This window comes from Bufo bufo, chromosome 1 (assembly GCF_905171765.1).
Source record: "Bufo bufo chromosome 1, aBufBuf1.1, whole genome shotgun sequence".
Classification (NCBI taxonomy): Eukaryota; Metazoa; Chordata; class Amphibia; order Anura; family Bufonidae; genus Bufo; species Bufo bufo.
The window spans coordinates 548573255-548598749 of record NC_053389.1 but is presented as its reverse complement, the minus strand read 5'-3'; the positions used below and the strand labels follow the sequence as shown (position 1 = coordinate 548598749).

At 41.5% G+C, this 25495-nt stretch overlaps 1 protein-coding gene across 3 annotated transcripts in view; it reads right to left on the bottom strand.

Annotated features, from left to right (window-relative positions):
• Positions 1-25495, bottom strand: part of LRRK2 (leucine rich repeat kinase 2) — a 142896-nt gene that overhangs the window by 79942 nt on the left and 37459 nt on the right. For all 3 annotated transcript variants that reach the window (XM_040412433.1, XM_040412449.1, XM_040412440.1), the window contains 7 exons: positions 19760-19894; positions 17369-17500; positions 15652-15771; positions 12794-12921; positions 11875-11954; positions 11688-11794; positions 417-546 (listed from right to left, as the gene is read on the bottom strand). In XM_040412433.1, coding sequence (XP_040268367.1) covers positions 417-546; positions 11688-11794; positions 11875-11954; positions 12794-12921; positions 15652-15771; positions 17369-17500; positions 19760-19894 — 832 coding nt within the window. The remainder of the gene's footprint in view (positions 1-416; positions 547-11687; positions 11795-11874; positions 11955-12793; positions 12922-15651; positions 15772-17368; positions 17501-19759; positions 19895-25495) is intronic.

Sequence of the window (25495 nt, the reverse complement as noted above, 5' to 3'; positions counted from 1 at the left end):
TTGTGTGTACTTATAGGACGGTGGCCATTTTATTTCTCTTAATGACTGCCCCCCAGACAAAACGAGCCATTATAACTAAGGAAAGGTATTTGGGGAAACATTTATAATAAATATTGTTTCACCAGCTGAACTGTTTTGCTTGTTCATCGGATGACCTGCGGCACTTTTAGACGAGAAGATTATCGGGAACAAGTGTTAATAGGAATGTTTGTTCCTGATACTCTCCCCCTAATATCGGTCTATGTAAATCAGCCTTTAGTAAAGTCAAATTCAAAGTAATTCAAATTATTTGTAAGTATTCTTTACAGTTTGCATTCTCATCAGTGTATTATCAAGTAAATGTGAAATAAAAATGATTAGACTCTTTGCAATGATTTCCCAAGCTATTCATCCAATAGTATATAATATATGCATACCTTTCATTAAAAAGTTCAAGAAGGACTCGGCAGGCACTTTCTGCTGCTTCTGGAGAATGCAGATGTTCTTTCATTATTTCAAGTACGTTGATATGAACACCTTTTTCCAATAAAATCCTTCTAATAATCACTGGAAATAAAGGTATGTGCTCAGTTGTAAAGAAACACTATAACCAGATTCCAAACAACAAAAAAGAACAGTCAAAAAATGTAACATAATCTTCTTTATTATTTGTTCTTGTTTCATCAGATAACACAACTGCAGAAAAATTTTATAAAAATAAAAGCAGTACATTCTTCTCTCAGGATGCAGACATGTCACCTCCTTTTAGATCAGCCTATTTATGAATGGGTAAATCCCCAGTATGGTAGAATACTCTGTACAGCCAGGAACCTACAAAAGCTAAGTAGGAATTCCAATGACAAATCCTCCATACTGCAGCATGGCTAGACATATTTGTCATTCAGGCTAACAAATTATATGGACCTGTAATAGGAACGGCTAGATTCTAAGTCTACCTAAATAAATCCGTCTCCTCACTCCCAAACAGTGATCTATATCTAGGCAGATTTGCCTTTCAGGTTCATGGGAAAGCTGTGCTAAAACCATGCGGAACTTTAATAAACAATGGAATACTAAATCTATCAAGATAAATCCCACTCCCTAGTCCTAAATAGTGCCATAGCAAGGCATATTTACCTTTCAGGGTATTGGGAAAGCTGGGTTACTACAATGTTGAACTGTTATACTGTAGATTGCAGAATATTTAATCTACCGAGATAAATCCCTACTCCTAAATATTGCCATAGCAAGGCAGATTTACCTTTCAGGGTCATGGGAAAGCTGGGTTACTACAATGTTGAAATGTTATAGATTGCAGAATATTTAATCTACCAAGATAAATCCCTACTCCTTAATAGTGCCATAGCAAGGCAGATTTGCCTTTCAGGTTCATGGGCAAGCTGAGCTAAAACCATGTGGAACCGTAATAAACTGTAGAATACTAATTTTACCAAGATAAATTCCACTCCCTATTCCTGCTAAAACAGTCTTCTGTAGCAGTTTGCAGATAGCAATGCATAAAGAGTTATAGGTAGAATTTAGCAGGTCATGTTTTTTATCTTGTTTTTTTTTAGGGTTAGTGTCCCTTTAACAGTATGGAGAATTTTGGAGAATGTCTTCAGTGTATCTCCACTTTAAATAAACTATTTAAAGGGAGTCGGTCACAACATTTTCACCAATTTAACAGCATTGCCCCACAGAAGATTGCAAACACATTACAGAAATATCTGTCTGTACTTTGTATCTTTATTCGATGTCCAGGAAAAGCACTTGTATTCTTTTGAAAAATGTCTCCCAAGTGCCCAGCTAGACAGGCTTTGCTTTACTTTGGGCACTTGCACCAGCAAACCCCACCCAGATGGGCACTTGGGACAACAAAGCCCACTCAGGTGGGCACTTGGGACAGCAAAGTCCACCCAGATTGGCACCTGGGAGTCATTTTTCAGCAGGATAAGGCTACTTTCACACTAGCGCAGCCTTCTCTGGGAGGCTGTTGCGGCGGGTGAACAGCCTGCTGGAACCGTGCTGCCGCTAGTGCACGCGTGCCCCCAGACTACCACGAGTTCCGGCGGCAGCGTGGCAAACATGCCGAGAGGCGGCCAGAATCAAACTACATGTCGTTTTTTTAAAATTTAATATGAGATAACAAACAGAAATTCCTACCATCCATTATACTAAATGTTTTCCTGTTTATTTTATTTTAAATGGCATTTAATTTTGAAATCTATACTCAGAATGGATTTTTGCAAAGGAGTTATGAACCAAAGAAAATAGAAGCAGCCTACAATGTGGTCCAAAATAGGCAGAAGGTAGAATAAACAATATAAAAAAACCTAGAGAGGGTGGAATGCGTGACAACGCTTTTCACACTCCTGTTTTTGTAAGGCTACTTTCACACCTGCGTTAGGTGCGGATCCGTCTAGTATCTGCACAGACGGATCCGCACCTATAATGCAAACGCTTAGATCCGTTCAGAACGGATCCGTTTGCATTACCATGAACATGATAATGCAAACGGATCCGTTTTGACTTTACATTGAAAGTCAATGGGGGACGGATCCGTTTGAAAATTGAGCCATATGGTGTCAACTTCAAACGGATCCATCCCCATTGACTTACATTGTAAGTCTGGACGAATCCGTTTGCCTCCGCATGGCTAGGCGGACACCCGAACGCTGCAAGCTGCGTTCAGGGGTCCGCCTGCTGAGCGGAGGACAAACTGTGCCAGACTGATGCATTCTGAGCGGATCCGCATCCACTCAGAATGCATTGGGGCTGGACGGATCCGTTCGGGGCCGCTTGTGAGAGCCTTCAAACGGAACTCACAAACGGAGCCCCGAACGCTAGTGTGAAAGTAGCCTTACTCAATATTCTGTAGGTGCTGTGTAATTAAAAGAAAACAATGGAAAAACACTGATATTAAATAAAAATTGATCTGGATATAGGAAAATTAAAATTAGTAACAGATTGGCCATGTGTTATTTTTAAAAAAGTCAATAATTTGAACGCTATGCTCACTCATAGCTATGTTAGGAAGATTAAAACAAATAGCATAGGCCCTAAAGTTTTTTTTTTATAGTCATAAATGTAAAAGGGAATTGGAGAGGTGAAAACACCAATAAAAAAAAATGAAAAAGTGAAATGTACGTGAGCGGTTTTTGGGGGACATTTACCAAGTGATATACCTTAAGGTTATTTGTGCCGCAATCTGACTTTTCCCCACTCACAGCAGGTCTAAAAAGGGTGTGTGGAATGGACGGGGATGGGCCAGTAGGCCCGTCTCATTTATCATTTCACAGAGCACTGGATCGCACAGGGCAAAGGCATTTTATGGAGATCCGGTGATGTACCGTGGAGTAAGCTCCGCCCAGCAGTGAGCCCGGTGACATCACCGGCACTGATGGGTGGGCTTTAGTGCTGCCCTAGCCTGTAAAACGGCTAGGGCAGCAATAAAGCCAGCCCATCAGAGCCAGTGACATAGCTGGGTGTCAGTTATCCACCTGAGAGCATCAGAGCATGAAATGCTCCGATACTCAGATTAGTGGGGCTGCCTGGGTGAAAATACAGGTATGTCCGGGTTCAGCTCTGAACCCGGAAAACCCCTTTAAGTGTAGCAGTGGAGAATCCATGTAATGTTTGTGGGATGCAGTAGTGGTAAAAGGTGCTAGTACCTTTAGGGTGAAAATAATTAATGGAATTCTGGGTCTATATGAATAAATTTGCAGGCGAGTGCAGGAACTGTGGCTGTCCGATCAGCGGCAGGGGTCCGGCAGTCACTGATAGCCGGACCCCTGCTGTATGCGCCGGCATAGGTGTTTTCACCGATGCCGGCGCATTAACCATAGATGCGCCATGGTCCGCAGCACGTGCGATGTATGGGGAGGGAGCTGCCATCAGGTACCCGCGCTGCTGTGACGGGGACTCGATGGCAGGGAAGGCAGCCCGATGCATTCCTTAGGCATCGTGGCTGCCTTCCATGACAGCCTGTGAGATCGAACCCCCTGGATCTCACAGGCAAGCTGGCTGATGTGTATTACAGTGTGTAATACACTTACAGCCAATGCATGACAATACTTTTTATTGTCATGCATTGTAAAGGGGATCAGACCCCCAAATATTGAAGTCCCAGAGTGGGACAAAAAAATAAGTTTTACAACCAAAAAATATAAGTTTCAAGTAAAAAAAAAAAAAAAAAAAGCGTCCTTTTCCCAAAATAAAGTAAAACAATTTTGTAAAAAATAGGGAAAAAAATAAGAAAAGTAGACATATTCGGTATCGTTGCGTCCGTATCGACGGGCTCTATGAAAATATTGCATGACCTAACCCCTTAGGTGAACACTGTCAAAAAAATTAATAAAAAATTGTGCTATAAAACCATTTTTTTGTCACCTTAAAAAAGTGCAACACCAAGCGATCAAAATAGCGTATGCCCCCTAAAATAATATCAATCTAACCGTCACCTCATACCGCAAAAAAAAAGCCCCTACCTAAGACAATCACCCAAAAAATAAAAAAAACTATGGCTCTCGGACTATGGAGACACTAAAACATGATTTTTTTTGTTTCAAAGTGTTAAAGAGAACCTGTCACCAGGATTTAGTGCATAGAGCTGGGGACATGGGCTGCTAGATGGCCACATGCTCAGTGTCGGCATCATGTTCATTCCCTGTACTGGCATCAGCACAGGGAACGAACTACGCATGCGCTAGCTCGCGCATTGCGAGATTTCGGCGCTCCAGCTCTGTGACGTCAGCCAGCAAGGAGGAGATTCGGAGGACGCGGGGCGGTGCTGGGCTCCTTTCCGCTTGACTCATCTCCGGATACAGGACTCATATCAGGTCATTTGCATATGGATCAAAACAGTTTTTTAACACAATAAAAGCGCAGAGAGCTGTGGGGACTGGGTATTGCAGATGAGCTAGTGGCCATCTAGCAGCCCATGTCCCCAGCTCTATGCACTAAATCCAGGTGACAGGTTCCCTTTAAATGTAAAAAAAAATTAAAAAAAGTAGGCATATTAGGTATCGCCGTGTCCGTAACAAACCCCAACCCCTCAGATGAACACCGTAAAAAATAGAATTAAAAACGGTGTCAAAAAAGCCATTTTTTTGTCACCTTACATCACAAAAAGTGTAATACCAAGCGATCAAAAAGTTATACGCACCCCAAAATAATACTAATCAAACAGTCATCTCATCCCGCAAAAATCTAGACCCTACAAAAATCGCCCAAAAAATAAACAAACTATGGCTCTCAGAATATGGAGACACTAAAACATGATTTAGTTTGTTTCAAAAATGCTGTCATTGTGTAAAACTTAACCCCTTCAGGACCCTGCCATTTTTCACCTTAAGGACCAGGCCATTTATGTGGTGATAACTTTAAAATGCTTTTACTTATCCAGGCCATTCTGAGATTGTTTTCTCATCACATATTGTACTTCAGGACAGTGGTAAAATTTAGTAAAAAAAATAATAATTTTTATTTATAAAAAAAAATCCAAATTTCCAAATTTCAATTTCTCTACTTTTATAATCGATAGTAATACCTCCAAAAAGAGTTATTACTTTACATTCACCATACGTCTACTTCATGTTTGGATCATTTTGTAAATGCCATTTTATTTTTTGGGGACGTTAGAAGCCTTAGGCCTCTTTCACACGGGCGTTGCGGGAAAATGTTCGGGTGCGTTGCGGGAACACCTGCGATTTTTCCGCGCGAGTGCAAAACATTGTAATGCGTTTTGCACTCGCGTGAGAAAAATCACGCATGTTTGGTACCCAAACCCGAACTTCTTCACAGAAGTTCGGGCTTGGGATCGGTGTTCTGTAGATTGTATTATTTTCCCTTATAACATGGTTATAAGGGAAAATAATAGCATTCTGAATACAGAATGCTTAGTAGGTGATCAATTGAGGGTTAAAAAAAAAATAAAAAAATTAACTCACCTTCTCCTCTTGTTCGTCTTTTCTTTACTTTTTTAATGATGAGCTGTGGGCTAAAGGACCTTTGGTGACGTCAGATCACATGCTCCAATCACATGGTCCATCACAGTGGTGATGGACCATGTGATTGGAGCATGTGATCTGACGTCACCACAGGTCCTAGCCGATAGTTCATCTTTTAAGAAGTAAAGAAGAGACCGGGAACTACGCGAACAAGAGGAGAAGGTGAGTTAATTTTTTTATTTTTTTTTAACCCTCAATTGATCACCTACTAAGCATTCTGTATTCAGAATGCTATTATTTTCCCTTATAACCATGTTATAAGGGAAAATAATACAGTGAATAGACTGTCACCTAGCAACCATGCATGAAAATCGCATGGCATCCGCACTTGCTTGCGAATGCTTGCGATTTTCACGCAACCCCATTCACTTCTATGGGGCCTGCGTTGCGTGAAAAAAGCAGAATATAGAGCACAAGTGATGCGTGATCACCGCTCATGTGAACAGCCCCATAGAAATTAATGGGTCGGTATTCAGTGCAGGTGCAATGCGTTCACCTCACGCATCGCAGGAGCGCGGAATACTCGCCCGTGTGAAAGGGGCCTTAGACGTTTAAAAGCAAATCTTGAAATCTTTAAAAAAAAACTCTAAAAAACCAACTTTTTCAGGACCGCCTAGCACCCCGACCGGGTACCTCCGTCGATATATGCTCCTAGTGCTTCCAGAGGACTCCAAGCACTCCACTTGACACCGTACGCACTGCAGACCCCACGAACCGCCGCAGCTTGGTTGGGGTCTCACCGTCCTCCACCCACGCTGGACCCAAGACTGGGCTTCAGCTTCCAGTGGGTGAACCTCTCCTACATCCAGAGAGCAGGAACCATGAACAAGCTCTTACAAGAGCTTATACTCAGGGGAGTATTGGGATATAGCAATCCCCAAGAGTGTAGTTATCGCATTCCCCAAACATGAGCCAAAACTTCATGAAGGTATAAAAGCAACCACTTTATTCTAACACACAAGCATTTTATACACATCTTCCAACAAGGCCACCACCCACAGGGTTTTGTAAAAACAGCCAATCACATGCATTTACAGTATTCAAACCTCCCCAGCAATTGTACACAAAATCCCCTTCCCTCTGTCTGTAACGCAATAAACTAAATACAATGAGCATTGTCTGAGACGCAATTAACTAACACAATGAGCATTGTCTGAGACGCAATCCACAAAATACAATTACCAAACGTAATGGACTAACTTGAACCCTGGTCTAATTCGTGGGGGTGAGAGTTCAAGTTAGTCCAAGTCCTTTGTGAACAAATGAGGCCTGGCTGATGAGAGTGCCCATAATCCTGGGGCAAGAGGCTAGTAGCCAGGCCCCTCCAAAACCCAGTGGCGAGGTTGGTTTCGCCACAGAAACCACCCAAAAATGACCCCATTTTACAAACTGAACCCCTCAAGGTATTCAAAACAGATTTTACAAATTTTGTTAACCCTTTAGGATTTCCACAAGAATTCATGGAAAATAGAGATAACATTTAAAAATTTCACTTTTTTGGCAGATTTTCCATTTGAATCAATATTTATGGCCCTGATTCTGTAGTTTACAGAAACACCCCATATGTGGTCGTAAACTGCTGTATGGGCACACGGCATTGCGCAGAAGGAAAGGAACGCCATACGGTTTTTGGAAGGCAGATTATGCTGGACTGGGTTTTTGACACCATGTCCCATTTGAAGCCCCCAAAAAAGTGACCCCATTTTGCAAGCTACCGGATAAGGTGGCAGTTTTGTTGGTACTATTTTAGGGTACATATGATTTTTGGTTGCTCTAGATTACACTTTTTGTGAGGCAAGGTAACAAGAAAAGGCACAGTTTTAATTTTTTTCGATTAACAACATTCATCTGACAGGTTAGATCATGTGGTATTATTATAGAGCATTTTTTTTGTAAGGTATTCACCTGAGGGGTTAGGTCATGTGATATTTTTATAGAGCCATGCCATCGGGTCCCCGTCACAGCAGCACGGGGACCCGATGGCAGCGCCAATCCCCACCCTACATCGCACGTGCCGCGGTCAGCGATTACTGTGGCACATGAAGGGTTAATGCGCCGGCATCGGTGATTTCACCGATGCTGGCGCATGCAGCAGGGGTCCGGCTATAAGTGACTGCCGGACGCCTGCCACGGATCGGGTGGGCGCAGCTCTGGCACCCGCCTGATACCCATGAAGTACATGTACGTCACAGATCTTTAAGTATCGCAAATAAATGACGTACATGTAGGTCATGGGTCCTTAAGGGGTTAAATAAAAAAAAGTATACATATTAGGTATTGCCGCATCCTTAAGAACCTGCTGTATAAAAATATCACATGATCTAACCCCTCAGATGAACACCATAATTTTTTTAAATAAAATCTGTGTAAAAAAAGCCATTTTTTGTCACCTTACGTCACAAAAAGTGTAATACCAAGCGATCAGTACCAATCAAACAGTCATCTCATACCTAAAAAAAATGAGCCCCTACATACGACAGTCGCCCAAAAAATAAAAACTGTCTTTCAGAATATGGAGACACTAAAAAAATAATTTTTTCAAAAATGCTTTAATTATTAGTCATATTTGGTATTGTCGCGTCCGTAACAACCTGCTCTAAAAAATTACCACATGATCTAACCTGTCAGATGAACATTGTAAATAACAAAAAATCAAAACAGTGCCAAAACAGCTATGTTTTTGTTACCTTGCCTCACAAAAAGTGTAATATAGAACAACTAAAAATCATATGTACCCTAAAATAGTACCAACAAAACTGCCACCTTATCCAGTAGTTTCCAATATGGGGTCATTCTTTTGGAGTTTCTACTCTAGAGGTGCATCAGGGGGTCTTCAAATGTGACATGGCAACTTAAAATTATGCCAGTGAAATCTGACCTCCAAAAACCATATGGTGTTCCTTTCCATCTGCGCCCTGCCGTGTGCCCGTACAGCAGTTTACGACCACATATGGGGTGTTTCTGTAAACTACAGAATCAGGGCTATAAATATTGAAGTTTTTTTGGGTGTTAACCCTTGCTTTGTTACTGGAAAAAATTGATTAAAATGAAAAATCTGCCAAAAAAGTGAAATTCTGAAAGTTCATCTACATTTTCCATTAATTTGTGCGGAACACCTAAAGGGTTAACAAAGTTTGTCAAATCAGTTTTGAATACCTTGAGGGGTGTAGTTTCTACAATGGGGATTTTTTTTGGGTGGTTTCTATTATGTAAGCCTCACAAAGTGACTTCAGACCTGAACTGGTGCTTAAAAAGTGGGTTTTGGAAATTTTCTGAAAAATTTCAAGATTTGCTTCTAAACTTCTAAGCCTTGTAACGTCCCCAAAAAAGAAAATGTAATTTACAAAATGATACAAACATGAAGTAGTCATATGGGAAATGTAAAGAAACTATTTTAGGAGGTATCACTATCTGTTTTAAAGCGAACCTTTCACCAGGATTTCACCTAATAAACTAGTACCAGTACCTTATAGATTATGCTCATTCTGTTTAAATGCATTCTTGTCCCGCTTTCCTGGGATGTATATTGATGAAAAAAACGACTTATAAAGTCCTTGTCTCCAGCTCCTGCAGTCACGGTGGAAGTCAAGGGGGTAGCCCTTCCCTCACTCCGGGCTGTACCTCCCCTGCCCTAACCCCTCCTCTAACTAGTGTAACTGACACCCGGCTCAGTCGCCGGGACCGCGCCTGTACTGGTGGCGCATGCGCCGTTGGTCTCAGTAGCAGCGCGATCCCGTCTATCGCGCGGACTGAAGCGCGATCCTGTAAGTGAATTGCGCATGCGCCGTCCGGCCCCGATGCCTCCCTGTCTTCTGTTCAGGTGCGCGCCTGAAGAACAGAAGACAGGGAGGCATCGGGGACGGACGGCGCATGCGCAATTCACTTACAGGATCGCGCTTCAGTCCGCGCGATAGACGGGATCGCGCTGCTACTGAGACCAACGGCGCATGCGCCGCCAGTACAAGCGCGGTCCCGGAGACTGAGCCGGGTGTCAGTTACACTAGTTAGAGGAGGGGTTAGGGCAGGGGAGGTACAGCCCGGAGTGAGGGAAGGGCTACCCCCTTGACTTCCACCGTGACTGCAGGAGCTGGAGACAAGGACTTTATAAGTCGTTTTTTTCATCAATATACATCCCAGGAAAGCGGGACAAGAATGCATTTAAACAGAATGAGCATAATCTATAAGGTACTGGTACTAGTTTATTAGGTGAAATCCTGGTGAAAGGTTCGCTTTAAAAGCAGAGAAATTGAAATTTTGAAAACTGAGAATTTTTCAACATTTTTGGTACATTTGGTATTTTTTTTATAAATAACAATGTAATATTTTGACTCAAATTTATCACTGTCATGAAGTACAATTTGTGATGAGAAAACAATCTAAGAATGGCGTGGATAAGTAAAAGTGTTTTAAAGTTAGGGTACTTTCACACTAGAGTTTTTCTATTCCATTATTGAGTCACAGGGGCTCAATACCGGAAAAAAAACTGATCAGTTTTATCCCAATGCATTCTGAATAAAGAGCATTCCGTTCAGTATGTATGAGTTCAGTCCCTCTTATGTTTTTTGGCCGGAGAAAGTACTGCAGCATGCTGTATTTTTCTCTCCGGCCCAAAATACTGAACACTTGTCGGCATTCATTTCCATTGAAATGTATTAGTGCTGGATGCAGCATTAAAATTGCCGCATTAACTGGTCCGTTCTTCCGGTCCGCACATGCGCAGACCTTTGAATCTGTGAAAAAAAAAAATACCGGATCCGTTTTCACATTATCGTTTTTTGTGGATCCGTCATGTTGTATTACGTCTTCTATATCCATGACGGATCCGTCATGAACACCATTGAAAGTCAATGAGGGACGGATCCATTTTCTATTGTGTCAGAGAAAACGGATCCCTCCCCATTGACTTATACTGTGTGTCAGGTTGGATCTGTCTCGCTCCGCACCACATCACGGACAGAAAACGCTGCCTGCAGTGTTATTCTGTCCGCGATGGAAGTGCAACCAAAAGGAACAGAATGCATTTTGGTGCATTCCGGTTCGTTCAGTTCAGTTTTGTCCCCATTGACAATGAATGGGGACAAAACTGAAGCGTTTTCTTCCGCTATTGAGACCCTATGATGGATCTCAATAACGGAATTGAAAACGATAATGTGAAAGTAGCCTAACTCAAGTAAAGGTTTAAACATGCACTTTTCCTCTATGGATATACAAGCCAACAAAAATACGTACTAATCACGTTTACACAAGAGCAGCAACAATTTTTTTTTTATAGTACAACCAATTGCATTTACTGTTCAACAAATATCACAGACACTAGTGCAAAACTATTCTAGTACCACAGTCTGTATGTCTATAAGGGATAATGCACATCACAGATGCAAACAGACCCACAACTATAGGCCAGAGGGGTGAGTGGCTCTCACTATGATGGATGGTATCACCAATGAAGTGGTTGATCATTTTATCATTGTACTTCACACTGGCCATATTGCTTGAAAACAAGCAAATCATGATAACAACTGGCAGGAGTAAATGAGCCTTTACTAAAATAAACAGGTCTTCTGTAAGGGTAGTAGAAGGGAGAGTGTGGGGTGGCTGGTCTACAGGACACAATAAGTGTCTGACATTTCTCCCAGTATCATTGCTGCCACAAGTTGTGATTGGCATAACACAAAGAAAATAAATTCAAACCACAATTACCATTGTGTCCAGATAGTGTGGCTAACGCAGTTGTGGTTGCTTGGAAAACCTCCTTGGAAGAAGAATGCATCAGCATGGACAGCATCACTTCTCTGTGAACAGGGTACCTAACATGAGATTTGTACTGTTAAATGCCAAGGATCAGACCATTTTTTTTTCGACATAAGCAATAATGATTGTTACTTACTTATTCTGTTCATCTCCAATTATATCATGAAGCTCAGGATGGTACAAAAGAAGATTATTTAGGGCCCAGCAGGCAGCTTCCTAGTAATGAAAATAATTCAAAAGTAAAAAATCTAATATTCTTTCTAAATATTTTAAATGTTTTTCTCTATATACAATTGCATGTACTCTCATTGGTACAGTATTTATCAATCTACCATCATATGTCAAGATATTCTTATAAGTGGTCTGAGATGACACCAATCCTAGTCATTTAACACCTCAGACCTGGACGCTATGCCATCTGAGCGGTTAGACAGAGTGATGGGACTCCCGCCGCCCGAGCCCTTGCGGCGAAATTGCTTTGTGAAGGCTCCCAGGGCTGTCATAGTGAGTTGCCTGCAAAGCCATGCCAGAGGCACAGCTTGACAGGCAGCCTGTAAAAATCCCATAGACTAAAATAGAATCCTATTGCAGTCTATGGTACAAGCAATCAGAAGATCGCATGTACAACTCTAGGGGGGGGGGGGCGGCTAAAAGGTACACCAAAAAAAAAAGTTTAAAAAAAAATAACAAAAAGAAAACACGGAAAATTCAAACAATTCTCTTTCCCAATTCTAAATTTAAAAATTTATTAATTAAAAAAATAAATATAATTGGTATTGCTGCATACGAAAATGTCTTAACTACAATATTTTTCCTGCACAGTGAATTCAATGAAAAAATTTATAAAAATGTGCAATTCAGACACCCCTAATGAGACATTGATGGTGCAGTGACATCAGTATCTGTTCTGGAGACAACCCATTTAAATGATGAGGTAACTGAAAACATACGGTTTCCCTCTACAAAACTGAATAGTGTATTTAAAGCCATGACATGTGAAAATCTTTTTAATTCTTATAATTAGGTAAAACAGTTTAAGCATCAATTTGTTAAACCTGGACTTCAGTATTCTTCTTATGAAGTTTTAAAGCTTTAAATGAAGCTTCAAACCAAAAAAGATGTCCTCTATTGTCATCTCTATCTTCTCCATCGTCCAAGTCTTTGTTTAAAAATATGGTTTCAGCTTGAAAATGGAATAAAGAAACATAATAAGTAAAAATTAATTAAAAACAAATTTTAAAAAAACAGCGCATTATATTCACAAGGGAAATAAGCAAGTCTAGGACAACTTTATAGTGGTCCCAGTTATATTAGGCGGATTTTAATAACAATGACATCAAATTCCTTACTTCATAATCCATCAAAAAGCTAAGAGATGTCATATCTTCCAAAAAATCTTTTATTTAGGCATACAAATGTACAAAAACCAGCAGCATTTCAGCTTCTGTTGAAGCCTTTCTCAAGCTTGAAAGAGGCTGCTGCAGAAATTGAAACATTGATCGTTTTGTACATTTTGTGTCTGAATTATTTGGAAGATATGCTGAGGGCCTTTGGATTTTTGAGGGATTCTCTGGCAAAAGGTGTGAACTGACCTTTACGGACGGACTATGGTGTAATTTATGGGACTGATTGTGCTGGTGCAAAACTTCCTTTTGAATTTCCTATTAACTCTACCCTTCTGAGTAGAATAGTAACCAATCAATGTCAAAACACAGCCACAAAACTAACAGGTCAAAAAGGATGACCTGACTGCAATGCAACTTTCCTAAAGGGGGTATTTCAAGGGTTTTCTATTTACTGATGACCTATCTGGATAGGTGGGGGTCCACCGCCCGGAACCCTTGTCAGTCAGCTGTTTGAGAAGGCAGTGGTGCTCTCAGTAGCGATACCGAGCACAGACACTACACAATTTACGACACTGTGCTTGGTAAGCAAAGAGAAGGCCGCGGCACTACTTCCAGCGCCGATGCTGTCTCAAACAGCTGACCCCCACTGATCAGATACTGATGACCTATACAGAGGATGGGTCATCAGTAAAAAACACAAGGAAAACTTCTTTTTTACACTGCCTATTTGTTGCAGAATTTCCATTGCAAGCAATAGGCATGCTAATGATATGCAAATGCAGCTGATTGCCATCACAGATTTCAGTAATTGCAATACAAGCAGTGAAATCCACACAAAGCAAAATCATCAGAATATTAGGCTGGTTCAATAGCATCATTTTTACAATGTGCGAACCCAGTCTAATGGCGCCTGCAGGATGCGCATATAGATTGCCTATATTTGCCACGACCCACCCATATTTGCTACTTAAAATGATACCAAGAACAGGTACAGCCTGGCAACTAGTGGTAATGTGCAAGCAAATCCCGCAGGCAGGCTGCACAGTGCACTGGCATGATTATAGAATAGTTGCGTAAGTTGTCAGTTCTTTTTTAGTCCATCAGCATTCATTTATTTTAAAGGGGTTGTCACATCTGAGACAATGGCAGCATATCATTAGTATATGCCCCCCATTGTCTGATAGGTGCCGTTCCCAGCGGTGGGATATCGAGAACGGAGCCCTGAAAGTGGTGGAGGGTGCACTGCACATACGCAGCTGCCCTCCATTAATTTAGATGGGGGCCATAGGGCCCATAGAAGTGAAAGGGAGCAGTGGCCGGTCATGCGCAGTGCGCTTCCATTCACTTCTATAGGGAAAGCGATTGGTGGTGGCCAGACCAGAGTCCTCCAGCCACCACTTTGTGGGCTCCATTCTCAATATAGGTGCAGGTCCCTGCAGTGGGAGCCACACTTATCAGACAATGGGGGCATATCCTAGCGATGAGATCAGATGAGACAAACCCTTTAAGCTAGGGCTACACTGTGGGGTAGATATATCAAAACTGGTGCTAAAGAAAACTGGCTTAGTTGCCCATACCAACCAATCAGATTTCAACTTTTATTTATCAGAGCTCCTCCAGTTCTACTTTACACCAGTTTGATAAATCTCCACCTGTGACTTTAGGTACACAGCATCCCCTGCAAGCAAGTTGTGCCACTGAAATTAGATCCTCCAAATGTTCAATCCTGCCCCAATAAAAATAACTACGTTTTCAATTCCTTTCTATTAAACAATGAAATATACGGCTTTGTACAAAACATCATATCTATAAAGGCCCAAAGTTGGACCTGGCATTATTTATGTTCATGGTGCACCCGCTTGATAGGCTGCATTCAGATTAGGTTTTTACCCTTCTATTGGGGGCATAGATTTAAATACAAAAACGTTATTAAAATACATATGGATACATAGACTTTAAAGGGTCAAAGACAGCTCAAAAGGATTCGTCTTTGGACATTGTTTGTCCTGTTTTCAGTTCCTTTCCAGCAATTTTGCCGGACAAAATAGTGAAGTAGACTGCGTTGATCTGTCTTGTAAAAAAGCCGGAAAAGGAATGGAAACCAGGTCAAACAGAGTCTAAAGGTGAATTGTTTGAACTCCGACCCATTAAGGTCAATGTACCCGTTGCGTTATATGTTATAGAGCAGGAGGAGCTGAACAGCTTGATATAGTTTTATGGGAAAAGGTTCAGTAAAACCTGTAATATATACATTTATATCTCTGCTCATTCTGCTCAGGAGGCGGTCCTATCAGTGATTGACAGCTCTCTCTGTATACACAGTCATAGAGGGAATACTGTCAATCACTGATAGGACCGCCTCCTCAACTTCAGAGCCTAGAATGAGTACAGATATAAATGAATAAATTACAAGTTATACTGAATCTTTTCCCATAAAACTATATATCAGTCTGCTCAGCTCCTCCTGCTCTATAACCTGCTGCCTGCAGCTTAGATACTATGTTCAACTGTACTGTTTGGCATTTTTTGGGTGTTGTGTAGAGGAGGGGGGAGTTGTAAGAACTTACTAAGAAGAGCCAGACACGTCAGGGCAGCTGCTTGTAATTTTGAATTTGCAGAATAGCTTATTAGTGCTTTTATAATGACTTCATGAGCTTCATTTAATACCAGGATGTTAAAAAAGCTTCCTATGAAAAGATATACAATAACAACATTTGCATTATTTTGGTGAAATCATTTGTGGAAGCAAAATATTAAAGGAGTTCTCCCACCATCACAGAACAATTATTGCACAGATCATAAAAAATAAGCAGTCTCATTCCATGCAAAACAATTTTTATTGACATTTTTGGCTTTTATTTTGCAATGCTATGTCGTTGAAAATCAAATACAAAATATTGTCTTGCAATATTGCAGTAGTCAACACAAATGCTAAGAACTCCTATACAGATAGGTAACCCATTGTCAGTTTACTGCTGCTCCTTCAAAGTGACTTTTTTATGCTATTCCCCTAAGGTATTCATCTTGGGGAAATTTGGACATTTTCAGGTTTGTTTGTTTTTTACTTTTTTTTTTATAAATGAAAAAATATACACAGAAAAACCCTGCTATACAAAATATAGCTAAACAAATACCTAGATTTTTCAAATAAAATAACGTGTGAATGTTTGTATATTTTACACACAAATTCCACCATACTAGTGCTAAAACTAATAAGTATACATAAATAGAATATATTTTTTTATTTGATTTTTTTGGAACGAAAAAGGGGCAGGGTGTTTGAAGGGGTGTGTACATAGTCTGCCATACTATTGCTAGTACTGGTAACTATTGCTATAACTTTTTTTATTTTCTGTCTTTCTCTTTTTATTAAATTTTTTTAAATTTATTAATTTTTTACTTTTTATTTCCTTAATTTTCTTTAGGTGAATTAACCCCTTCCTGCCACAGTCAAGGCAGGAAGAGGTAAATTCCCAGTCTGCAGGCTGACAGTTCATTTTATATATAAAAGTCGTGCGACGGTAAGCAAGTGGTTAAGAAAACAATCCAGTGAAGAATTATGATATTTTCCTTCATATTATGGTGCCACTCTGTCTTTAAAGTATATAGCAATGTGCACAGCCAATCACTCTCCCCACAACCAGGGCTCTGTATAGTGACAGCCAAGACAAACAGCCTAATGCCCTGCTAGTCAGGGAAATAGCCCCTGCAGCAGCATGGCAATATAACTGGGAAGACTTGTTAGGGCTGTACAGGTCTGCAGCAGATACGAGTCTTGCACATGCTATTGTTTTATTTCATGATATTTGTATTGGTGTGCATACTGTACATGTCACATAGTTACTGCACTTACGTTCACTACCCTAGATCCCATTGTACCTATCTGCAAGGAAAGTAAGAATGGACTATATTGATGGCTAAAAGAGAGGGAAGGAGACTGATTCTGCCCAGAACCTACCACCAGGAAAACAAGTTTAAGCAGGTACCGGTCAAATAAGATGAGAAATTGACATTTCATGGTAGAAACATCACAAAATAATATTTAAAATAATGACAAAAATATTTATTCTCTTAAACACACAGATAAAGTTGAATATACTATCACAAAAAGATGCACATTTTTGGTAAAGGGCGTGTTAGGTAGGTCGGTGTACGACAGGTGCCATTGACAAGATAATGAGTGTTCTTCACTTCCCCTGGTTTTAATGCTATGGCTGATTAATGTAGGGTATGTCACCCTTTTAAAATTTCTCATTTAGTAAAGCATACAGAAAAACTGCTCACCAAATGTAAGTTTATGGAACAAACAACAGCAGACTTCTTGGATCTTTTCACTGTTTGGAAAGGTTTTCATTGCTTCCATTATTATGTTGTAACATCGGACATTGCCAGACATAAGCACTTCCACATTGCAGGCTGTAACAGATATATATTATTTTGAATTACTGATAAAATGTCATATTTATGTGCACGCTATAGACATGAAAAATATGCAAATAAGTGCTGCTATGGTGTGTGCTTGCTTATGATGCTCCTGCTGCTTGTAGTTAGGGGTTAACTTGGTATACATTTAGCCATTTCCCTGGGCTTCCCCTGCCAGGCCCTGTAACTTACTAATGTACTTTTTCTGTCTCACTCCGGAGATTGGGAGAGTGGTCACATGACTGTACCCTCTGTGGAGACTGCCTTTCCTCTGACATCACAACCAGGCCTCCCATGATCCGCCCAAATGGTCGTGATGTCAGACCTATGTGATCTTGGAATGGGCTGGTCAGTGGTCTCAATCCAAAAGCATGGTAGGAGGGGTCCACTGCTTGTCATATCAAAGCTGTGTGGGAGAAGCCAGCAAGGGGATGATGGAGGGTGTAGTGGTTGGAGTTTTCAGCCTAGGGAAGGGTGTAGTAAGCACAAGTACATTTCTGGCCGATCCTGCAGCACTATGGCAAGTGTTGTGGCTGTAGCTCATCTACGCCCACAACCCAGAAGTTCAGGTTGCAAACAATGGAGCACAGGTGTATGGAGACTGAACTGAAGACTCAGGAAACGTTGGTAGGTACACTATTATGCTCTATAGAAGACAAGACAAGGTTTACACAATTAAATTACATTTTTAGGAACCCGGACATATTTTTAAAGGGAGTCTGTCACGTCATTTTCACCAATTTAACTAACAGCATTGCCCCACAGAAGACTGCAAACACATACCTGTGTGAACTTTGCGTCTTTATTCCATGTCCAGGAAAAGCACTTTTAGGCTAAGTTCACACGAACTTGTGTGATCTGTGGCCGTATTGCGGGCCGCAATACACGGTCACAGTTCCGTGTGAATTCCGCATCACGGATGCGGACCCATTCACTTCAATGTGTCCGCAAATCCGGAATCGCGGAATGGCCGCACGGGACGGGACCCCTCGGAAGCACTACGGAGTGCCTTCTGTGGGGTTACGTCCCGTACTTCCGTTCCGCTAAAAGATAGAACAAGTCCTATCTTTTAGCGGAACGGCCGGATCGCGGACCCATTAAAGTGAATGGGTCCGCGATCCGAGGCGGCTGACCTACGGCCGGCGATCGTGCATTGCGGCCCGCTATTTGCAGGCCGCAGCACAGGCACGGGTCACACACGTTCGTGTGAACTCGGCCTTATTCTGCTGAAAAATGGCTCCCATCCAGGCAGTCTTTGCTAGGGATCGACCGATTATCGGAGTTACCGATATTATCGGCCGATATTCATGGTTTTTAAAGTTGTGGTGAACACCATTACAGAATTTTTTATTTTATTTTTTTTAAATAAAAATGCACAGAATATCGGTATAAGTTATCGGCTATCGGCCTGAAAGTTCACAGGTTATCGGTATCGGCTCTAAAAAATCAATATCGGTCGATCCCTAGTCTTTGCTGTTCCAAGTGCCCAAAATAAAGCAAAGCCCGTCCAGATGGGCACTTGGGAGCCATTTTTCAGCAGAATAAGGCTACTTTCACACTGGCGTTTTGGTTTCCGTTTGTGAGATCCGTTCAGGGCTCTCACAAGCAGTCTAAAACGGATCAGTTTTGCCCTAATGCATTCCGAATGGAAAAGGATCCGCTCAGAATGCATCAGTTTGCCTCCGATCCGTCTCCATTCCACTCTGGAGGCCGACACCAAAACGCTGCTTGCAGCGTTTTGGTGTCCGCCTGACCATGCGGAGGCAAACGGATCCGTCCTGATGTTATGTTAAAGATAATACAAACTGATCCATTCTGAACGGATGCATGTGGTTGTATTATCGGTGCGGATCCTTCTGTGCAGATCCATGACGGATCCGCACCAAACGCAAGTGTGAAAGTAGCCTAAAAGTGCTCTTCCAGGACACGGAATAAGGACACAAAGTACACACAGATATGTTTGGAATGTGTTTGCAATCTTCTGTAGGGCAATGCTGTTAGTTATATTGGTGAAAATGACAGACCCCTTTAATGATGCAGTTGTATGCAATCCTCACAAAAATCATTTTATGAAAAACTGTATCATAGAACTCCAAGTCAGTAGGAGAGAACTGTGAGAAAATCCTGAGATATTGGCCATACTGCAAAGAATGAATCATCTAAAAATGGTATATTACCGTATGTTTGTGTGTAACAACAGGTGAACAGTAACAATGTAAAATACCAATCAAACATAACAAACTGCCAACTTACGTGGGGCTGCCAATGGGATCAAAACACGCAGAGCTTGGTAAATCACAGACTCTGTATCCTTATACTGCATTAGAACCCTGAAGATGATCAAATGATCTTTGCTCTCTACAAACTCTATTAATTGCTCTTCTGGAACTGGAAAATAAAAGAGGGAGACAAGTTCCACATAACTATCATCAGAAATTGCATATATCTGACCAAACAAAAGGAGTAGGAAAAAAGTCACAGTCATGGGGCACAAGCGGTGGTGTGAATGAGCCCTAGCACTCAGATGTCTAATTATTCACAGTTTTCTAAGTGCAATAAGAGAAGAAAGGCACAATATAAAGTTCTGAAAAAAGATGATCCAGAATTGCCATTTCAAGGTAAAATAGACATGTCAGGAAAAGTGACAGGTCCGCCTTCATGCTTAGCATAATAGCTAGCTACATAAAAGAGGAAATGGATGGCTAGAGACTTTCACAATGAGTCAGACACAAAATTTCCCTGACATGGGTATTCCTAATTTATTAATAAAGTGAAGCAACATGGGAATCATAACCTTAAGGGTCCATTCACACGTCCGTTATAACACTCCGTTTCCATTCCGATTTAAATCGGAACGTTTTTTCGGATCCATTAATTTCAATTGCCTCTGCAAAAATGCGGACACCAATCATAGTGCTGTCTGAATCACGGAATCCATTCTGTTTTCCTATTTTCGAGTATGCGGATCCTGAAAAAAAATTAAGCTTGTCCTACTTTCTGTCCGTTTTTCGGGTCCGTTGTCCATTCAAGTCAATGGATCCGCATAAATGCGGATGATATGCACAAAAACTATCCGAATGTCATCCGATTTTGCGGATCCGTTGACAGGAAAATGGATGGGGAAAAAAACGGAATAACGGAAACACGGAACGGATTCAGAAGCACTTTAGTAAAAAAAAAACGGAAGGTTGTACTGAAAAACGGATCCGCAAAAAAAAGGAACGTTTATCTGGAAAGGTAAAAATACTGACGTGTGAATGGACCCTTAGTTAGGTTAAGTGTAAAATTGTAAAACAATATAAAATTTATACTGAGAATATGGTCATTAAAATAAAACTGTCAGCTGAAGCATAGGATGACCAACATGAAAACTACAGACTAAGGCCTCATGCACACCACCGTTACATTTTTTGAGGATCACAAATTGCGGATCCGCAAAAAACGGAAGCTGCCCGTGTGCCTTCCACAATTTGCGGAACGGAACAGGCGGCCTATTGTAGAAAAGCCTATTCTTGTCCGCAAAACGGACAAGAATAGGACAGGTTATATTTTTTTTGCGAGGCCACGGAACAGAGCAACGGATGCGGACAGCACACGGAGTGCTGTCCGCATCTTTTGCAGCCCCATTGAAGTGAATGGGTCCGCACCCGAGCCGCAAAAACTGCGGCTCGGATGCGGACCAGAACAACAGTCGTGTGCATGAGGCCTAAGGCTACATGCACACGACCGTATGTGTTTTGCGGTCCGCAAATTGCAGATCGGTCAAAAAAACGGATGACATCCGTATGCCATCAGTTTTTTTTTTTTTTTGCGGATCCATTGTAACAATGTCTAAAACGGACAAGAATAGGATATGTTCTATTTTTTTTGCGGGGATACGGAGCGGACATACTGATGTGGACATTTTTTGTGGACCCATTGAAATGAATGGGTCCGCATCCTATCCGCAAAAAAAAAACAGAACAGACACGGAAACAAACAGCATTCGTGTGCATGTAGCCTAAGACTAAGGCTACTTTCACACTGGCGTTTTGGCTTTCCTTTTGTGAGATCCGTTCAGGGCTCTCACAAGCGGTCCAAAACGCATCAGTTTTGCCCTAATGCATTCTGAAAGGAAAAGGATCCGCTCATAATGCATCAGTTTGGCTCCGATCAGTCTCCATTCCGCTTTGGAGGCGGACACCAGCTGCTTGCAGCGTTTTGGTGTCTGTCTGACGAAACTGAGCCAAACGGATCCGTTCTGAAACACAATGTAAGTCAATGGGGACGGATCTGTTTTCTATGACACAATCTGGCACAATAGAAAACAGATCCGTCCTCCATTGACTTTCAATGGTGGTCAAGACGGATCCGTCTTGGCTATGTTAAAGATAATACAAACGGATCCGTTCTGAACGGATGCATGCGGTTGTATTATCTGAACGGATCCGTCTGTGCAGATCCATGACGGATACGCACCAAACGCGAGTGTGAAGTAGCCTAAGACTTGCAAGCATCAACACAACAAAACTAATTAAGACAAACCATATATAGAAAGCATTCGGAAAGTTTTTTCACTTTTTTTTTATTTGGTTATTTTGCAACCTTGTGCTAAAATAAAACAAATCTTGTTTTTCCCATCGTTCTGCTCGCAATAACCCACGATGACAACATTAAAACAGAATCAAAGAGTTTGAAATTTTTGCTGAAAAGGAAGTACTAAAGTAAAAAACTCAGAACTTGAAGTTGAAACACCTCTCAAGCTCTGTCAGGTTGGATGGGGACTGTCGGGGGACAGCGACTTTCAGGTGTCTCCAAAAATGTTCGAAAAGGGTTCAAGTCAGGGCTTTGGCTGGGCCACACAAAGACATTCACAGAGTTGTCCCTAAGGCTTGTTTGACACTGCCGGCAGCCTGTTCAGGCATATACTATGTGCAGTGCTATTTGTCAGGTTAATTCTCAGCATATTTGCTGGATCGCGGCCGGATCTGATTATACTCAATGGGCCGAATGGCATTCTGGTAGCGGCACAGTCTGCCGGATCGGCAAATGTAAAACAAGTCTAAAGGCAATCCTGTATTTTCTTGGCTGTGTTTAGGGTCATAGTCTTGTTGGAAGGTAAACCTTCTGCCCAGTCTGAGGTCCAGAGCACCCTGGATCAGGTTTTTATTAAGAATACCTCTGTACTTTGCTCTGGTCAGCTTTCCCTCTACCCTGACCAGTCTTCATGTCCCAACTGCTGAAAAACACCCCCCCCCCAGAATGATGCTGCCACCATCCTGCTACACTGCTAGGATAGTAGTGGGCAGGTGATAAACAGTGCCTGGTTGCTCCAGGCATGAGGCTAAGAATTGAGGAAAAAAGTTAAATTTTGGTTTCATCAGATCAGAGAATCTTTTTTCTCAGTATGAGAGTCCTATAAGGTGCTTCTAAGGAAACTCCAGGCTGGCTTTGATGTGTCTGAGAGGCCTCTTTCTGGCAAAGCCCAGACTAGTGAAGTGCTGCAGTTATGGTTGACTTTCTGGATGTTTCTCCCACCTTGCACACAAGATTTCTGGAGCTCAGCCAGAGTGACCATTGGTTTCCCGGTCATCTCTTTTACCAAGTCCTTTCTCTCCCAATTACTTAGCTCAAGGAAGAGTGGTTGTTCCAAACTGGTTGTTGCCCACTTCTTCCATTTATGAATTATGGAGGCCACTATGCTCTTGGGAACTTTCAGTACAGCAGCAATTTGTGTACCCTTCTCCAGATCTGTGCCTACAAAATCCTGTCTCTGAGCTCTACAGGGTTATACAGAGCTTATACAGACAGATGTGTGTCTAGTTAACTGAAATACCACAGGTGGACCCCAATCAAGGTTTAGAAAGTAAAAGTTGTCCCGCAAAAAAAATGCCCTCTTACGGCTATGTGAATGGAAAAATAAAAAAAAATTATGGCTCTGGGTAAACAGAGAGTGAAAAACAAAAACACAAAAATGGAAAATACTCAGAAAAGGGTTCATAAATTAGCAAACATTTCTAAAATTCTGTTTTTACTCTCATTGTAAGGTACTGAGTGCAGATTGATGGGCAAAAACCTTTGTTTTTAACTTTTTTTTTAGCTTATTTTTGCAAGATGTATTTAGCTGTATAGCAGCATTTAATACACCATATCTTGGAAAACTGGGAAAAAAATATTTGTGGGGTGAAATTTAAAAAAAAAAAACAAACCCAATTCCACCATGGTTTTTTTTGAGGTTTTGATTTTATGTTATTCAGTGTGTGCTAAAAATGACACAATGACCTTATTCTGCAAATCAGTATAAGTATGGCAATACCAAATTTATACGATTACTTTTCTTTGCATTGTCGTATTCTGACAGCCATAACATTATTTACATATCTGTCTACAGAGCTGTTTGAGTGCCTTTTTCTGTGGGGTGAGCTGTTGTTTTTATTGGTACCATTTTTGGGTATTCAATATTTTTTGAAGGGGCTGATAAAAAAAAAACTAATTGGGCACTTAAATTTTTTTCACCTCACAGTGTTCACTGTGCACAATACTTCTGATCGATTGTAGCACAGACTGCAATACAATACTATCGTAGTCTGTGAAATTTTGACAGGCTTCCTGTTCAGCTATGCTGCAGGAACAGCTTAACCAGAAGTGTACGATGGCTATTAAAATACTAACAGAAAAAAATGGGATTCGCTCACTCTTGTCATAAACTTGTAGCATCAAGACCTGGGTGCACGGAGAATTCCTGAACTGCTGACAGTCACTGACATGAAATTCCAATAAGGAAATAAGTGATTTCTCCAGCACTCCTTAAAAAAACCAATCCTTTATTGTAAATGCAGTAAAAAAAAAAAAAAATCTTACATAAAAGTATAAAAAAAAAATTAAAAATAAAAAACACGCATTTAGGCGACACAGTAACACAGGACACAGCCAAGAGTAAGGACTAGTCTTACTGTGTCTGAAATGCGTATTATTATTTTTTTTATCCTTTGTGCATGATGGTTTTAATGCATTTACAATAAAGGATTGATTTCTTTAACAAGTGCTGGAGAAATCGCTTTTTCTACTTGGAATTTCAAGTCTGCTGTGGCAGGCCTGGGAGCCCTCACAAGGCCCCAGTTTGCCATAGTAACCAGTCTGAACCCTGTGACTGCCTCAGGGGCTCTGATCAGAGGACAGAGGGGGATCCCTTCCTCAGTCTAAACCCTCAAATGCCACAGTCACTATTGACTGTGGCAGCTGAGGGGCTAAATTACCAGGATCTGAGTTGGGACTGCAAGTGGGTGTCTGTTTTATTATGCAGCTAGCACCTGCAGTGTATGGAGCAGACTCAACTTGTGAGCCCCCTCCATACAAATGACATACATGTATGTGATTTTGTGTTAATAGGTTACTACTACTCTTATTTATTTTATATCTGATGTGAGGTTTGATGTGGTCTGGAATGTAAATCTGATCTGAGGTCTGATGGGCGTCTGAGTCTGACATAGAGGTCTGATCTGAAGTCTGACAGGTAAGTCTGACAGGTAAGTCTGACAGGTAAGTCTGACAGGTAAGTCTGACAGGTAAGTCTGACAGGTAAGTCTGACAGGTAAGTCTGACAGGTAAGTCTGACAGGTAAGTCTGACAGGTAAGTCTGACAGGTAAGTCTGACAGGTAAGTCTGACAGGGAGGTCTGACAGGGAGGTCTGACAGGTAAGTCTGACAGGTAAGTCTGACAGGGAGGTCTGACAGGTAAGTCTGACAGGTAAGTCTGACAGTTAAGTCTGACAGGTAAGTCTGACAGGTAAGTCTGACAGGGAGGTCTGACAGGCAAGTCTGACAGGGAGGTCTGACAGGGAGGTCTGACAGGTAAGTCTGACAGGGGGGTCTGACAGGTAAGTCTGACAGGGGGGTCTGACAGGGGGGTCTGACAGGGGGGTCTGACAGGTAAGTCTGACAGGGGGGTCTGACAGGGGGGTCTGACAGGGGGGGTCTGACAGGTAAGTCTGACAGGGGGGTCTGACAGGT